Source organism: Sinocyclocheilus anshuiensis, unplaced genomic scaffold, assembly GCF_001515605.1.
Source record: "Sinocyclocheilus anshuiensis isolate Anshui unplaced genomic scaffold, SAMN03320099.WGS_v1.1 scaffold1830, whole genome shotgun sequence".
Taxonomy (NCBI): Eukaryota; Metazoa; Chordata; class Actinopteri; order Cypriniformes; family Cyprinidae; genus Sinocyclocheilus; species Sinocyclocheilus anshuiensis.
The window spans coordinates 326,515-330,095 of record NW_015546014.1 but is presented as its reverse complement, the minus strand read 5'-3'; the positions used below and the strand labels follow the sequence as shown (position 1 = coordinate 330,095).

The following is a 3,581-nucleotide window of genomic DNA, read 5'->3' as shown; positions in this document are numbered from 1 at the left end:
GCAACAGTGTTAAAGCAGCCCAATTCCGCGGGAAAACCGCGGACTTGGCAACACTGGAAGAGGATAGCTTTCGGATAGTGCATCAAGAACCGGGTTGACCGGGTACCACCGGTACTTAAGAAAACCTGGTACCGTAACGTTTTCATTTTTGTATATATATATATATATATATATAAAATGACTATTGTAATATTTCCCTGTAAAATAATTTAAAAAATCAAGCATTTGGGAACAACAATATAATGCATCATATTACAGCTGTAAAATTACAGTACTAATATTTCTGTCTTAACTTTCAAACATTAAGCCATTGGTGACTAATACAATTGAGAGCCCTTAAAGCTTGCCTTTTCTTTGATGAGCGTTTCTCATTAAAAGTTTGAGAAGATGATTGCACATGTTGCATTCCCAAACGCATGTTATAATGGCAGATAATGAGCTGCTCATATGTAAATGAACACAGAGCCGCGCTTCACTATAAAACATTCAGCACATGTACTTATTTTATTAAACTGCAGTCTTTGCAATTTGATAATCACACTAAGCCATTTTGCGAAGTTGATTATTTTTATTTTTATTATTTGTACAGCCCTAATGGACTTATTAGCGTTCTTGACCATTATCTTCAGCTGACGTGATGTTGGCCTTGTTTGGAGATCTTGTCAGTTTGTTGTTTACGCCTGAAGCAGGGAATCAAACCAATAAAACAATGCCAGTCAACAAACGGTGTCCAGCACATTCCAGAGCCCAGATCCTGAGACTAATCATCTGGACTTGATTGGATTACATGTCTTTTCCTGAACACAAGTTCACATGAGCCATAACTAATCAGAGGGGCCTCATAGAGCAACTCCATAAACACACACACCCATATTCATATTCATTCTTTCTCTCTGTGTTTCTCAGATGTGGCGGTGCAGTTGCCGGATAAGAAGTCCATCATCATGTATGTGACCTCACTCTTTGCTGTGTTTCCCAATGACATCACGATAGATGACATCAGAGAGGTGGAGACGCTGCCCAGACGCTATAAGGTGGAGCACGAGGATGGACACGCTGTAAGTGCACTGGTTACCCAAAAAAAACATGTGCTTTAGTGAGCTAACCATCTCAGATTGGTGTTCCATCATGTGCCGAAACGGTCATAATCCAAAACTGGTTCGATTGCAGTGGTCTTGAGGACATTTTCAGTAGCCCCTCACTGCAGAACACAAGATCCAGGGGGTGTGGTTGGATCCACATCTAGGGGGTGGAGATGGGTAGGTTTAGGGATGGAGATTGGTAGGTTTAGGGGTGGAGATTGGCAGGTTTAGGGGTGGAGATGGGTAGGTTTAGGGGTGGAGATGGGTGGGTTTAGGGGTGGAGATTGGTAGGTTTAGGGGTGGAGATGGGTAGGTTTAGGGATCAACGGGTTGAGACGGGTAGGTTTAGGTATATGTAAGGTGGGAGGAGTTGGATCTGGATCCAACCACGCCCCCTGGATCTTGTGTTCTGCAGTGAGGACCATCTCGAAATTTTGGCCCTTAAGATGGTTATAAGCTTCTCTTGTGGTGTGAAGCCAGTTTTAAGGGCTGTTTAATGTAAAGGCCCTTTCACAGCAAGAATGATAACTATGGCTACGTTCACACTGCAGGCAAATGTGTCCCAAATTCGCAAAAATTTTGCTCACATGTGACTCAGATCTGTTTTTGTCATGACAGTGTGAACAGCACAAACCACATGGAATCTGATCTTTTCAATTTCGATTTTTGCCACTTCCATATGTGGTGCTAAATCCGATACAGGTCAGATGTTTTGAACAGTCATGTCGGAATTCATGTGACTTTTACGTCGCTCTAGATCGACATTCGTCATAATTCCACGCTGACGGGAGACACTTCAAAGATTTTACATCCCCAAAGTTATCAAGACAGTTGCGAAAGGTAGTCAGTGGAAGTACAGTGATGTGCCAGAACTCATAAGTATTATAGTGACAACTCCATATACAAGCAAAATATTAGCTCGTATCATAAAAGTTTCAGAACTCTGCTGTCTTTTGTCACATCCTTGTCATTATTTTTCATATTGTCTGTGCATAGTTTCGCTGGCTTCTGCAGCATATCACACTATAAATAAACGCATAATTGCTTACTTAATGTCCTCCATGTTTACTTCCGTATGACAGCGTGCTGCGCAAGTGTTGCCAAATCCACAGTTTCCCCGCGGAATTCTGAATTCAACTTTTTCTACTGTTGCCGATGGTTGTTTTTCAACTTTGTGGGCTGACGCGACCCCATTAATGCAATATTTACCCCACCTGAACATGGTTGGGCTAATTTTGGACTAGTTTTGAGAGGCAATTGGGCAGATTTTTTTGTGAAAACCTGGAAACCCTATTTGTATCGTTCTTTTGCGCATGCGGGTCAGTTCAGAACCATGATCTGTTCACACTGGAAATCTGGTATTGGCCACATTTAAAACAACAATGTGAACAATGTGAAAAAATCGGAATTGAGCACTAAGGCTCGCAGTGTGAATGTAGCCTAAATTAGCATCCACATCAAAGCTCGATAAGGTTATGTTTGTTGTAAGTGCACTGCGGTTTTGTTGTCTGTCGCTTTAAATGCTGAAGCTCTTTAAAGTCGAGTGGATTCTGATTGGCTGTTAATGTTTACATTGTTCATCAAGTGAAAAGAAATTGTTCTGAAAGTGATCCCAATTATATTATTCCACTGTGTCGTTATCGTTTTAGTTGTGGTGTGAACTGCACTATTCTCGCTGAATTAGAATGATTATTAAAGCTTACAGTGTTTGTTATCGTACTTGGTGTGAATGCCGGCCCTTAATACCATTTTCAGGATGTAATTTTCACTTACAGAATAATTAGTCTCGTTTATGTGTATGATTAGCTGAAGAAGTTCTGTTGTTCCATGAGTAAATGCCTGTTTACATCAAGATGAATATTCAGCGTGAACGTTTGGTTTGGTCTCGGTTCAGACCAACATGAACATTTGCATGACATCAGTGTCGGATTTTTTTTACAGAAAGGTTTTCTAATCTCTTTTACACTGCACTGCAAATAAAACTGGCTAGCCAGTAAGATTTGTGTTTTTGGTCACATGCCCAGAGCCACTACTGTAATGCAAAACTACGTCTTGGTGGTGCTCACGAACGCTAAATGCATTACTGCGGGAAGTAGGGGTGCTGCAGCACCCCCTGGAGTGTAGCCCATGAAAAAATGGGGGTGCTGGGGGTGCGGTGTTAAAAATAAATGAATGAACGATTTGTTACAAAAAATGAATAAAATGTATTTTTATTAATTTGTATATTCATTAAAATTCTTTGAAAAAAGTAGCCTAAAATGTATTTATTTTCATGACTTCATGCAGACGTAGGTGCCTCTTTTCATCAAAATATATATGAGGAGAGAACATGCATGATGGGATTTCTTGCTCACAGGATGCAAAAGAAAGCAATGGCAGTTAAAAAGCGATTGTTGTTATTCTGGTGTTTTCTGATGAGGAACTGCCGGTGGAAAATGGGCATCACACTTTAGTACCAATAAATGACTCCACTTCTACCAGTTTCCTTTTCTCGCTCAC

General features: G+C 40.7%; 1 protein-coding gene across 1 annotated transcript in view; it reads left to right on the top strand.

Annotated features, from left to right (window-relative positions):
• The window catches only part of LOC107698511 (utrophin), a 275,871-nt gene that overhangs the window by 40,875 nt on the left and 231,415 nt on the right, over positions 1 to 3,581 (top strand). Inside the window, exon 9 of the mRNA XM_016499536.1 lies at positions 907 to 1,058. Coding sequence (XP_016355022.1) covers positions 907 to 1,058 — 152 coding nt within the window. The remainder of the gene's footprint in view (positions 1 to 906; positions 1,059 to 3,581) is intronic.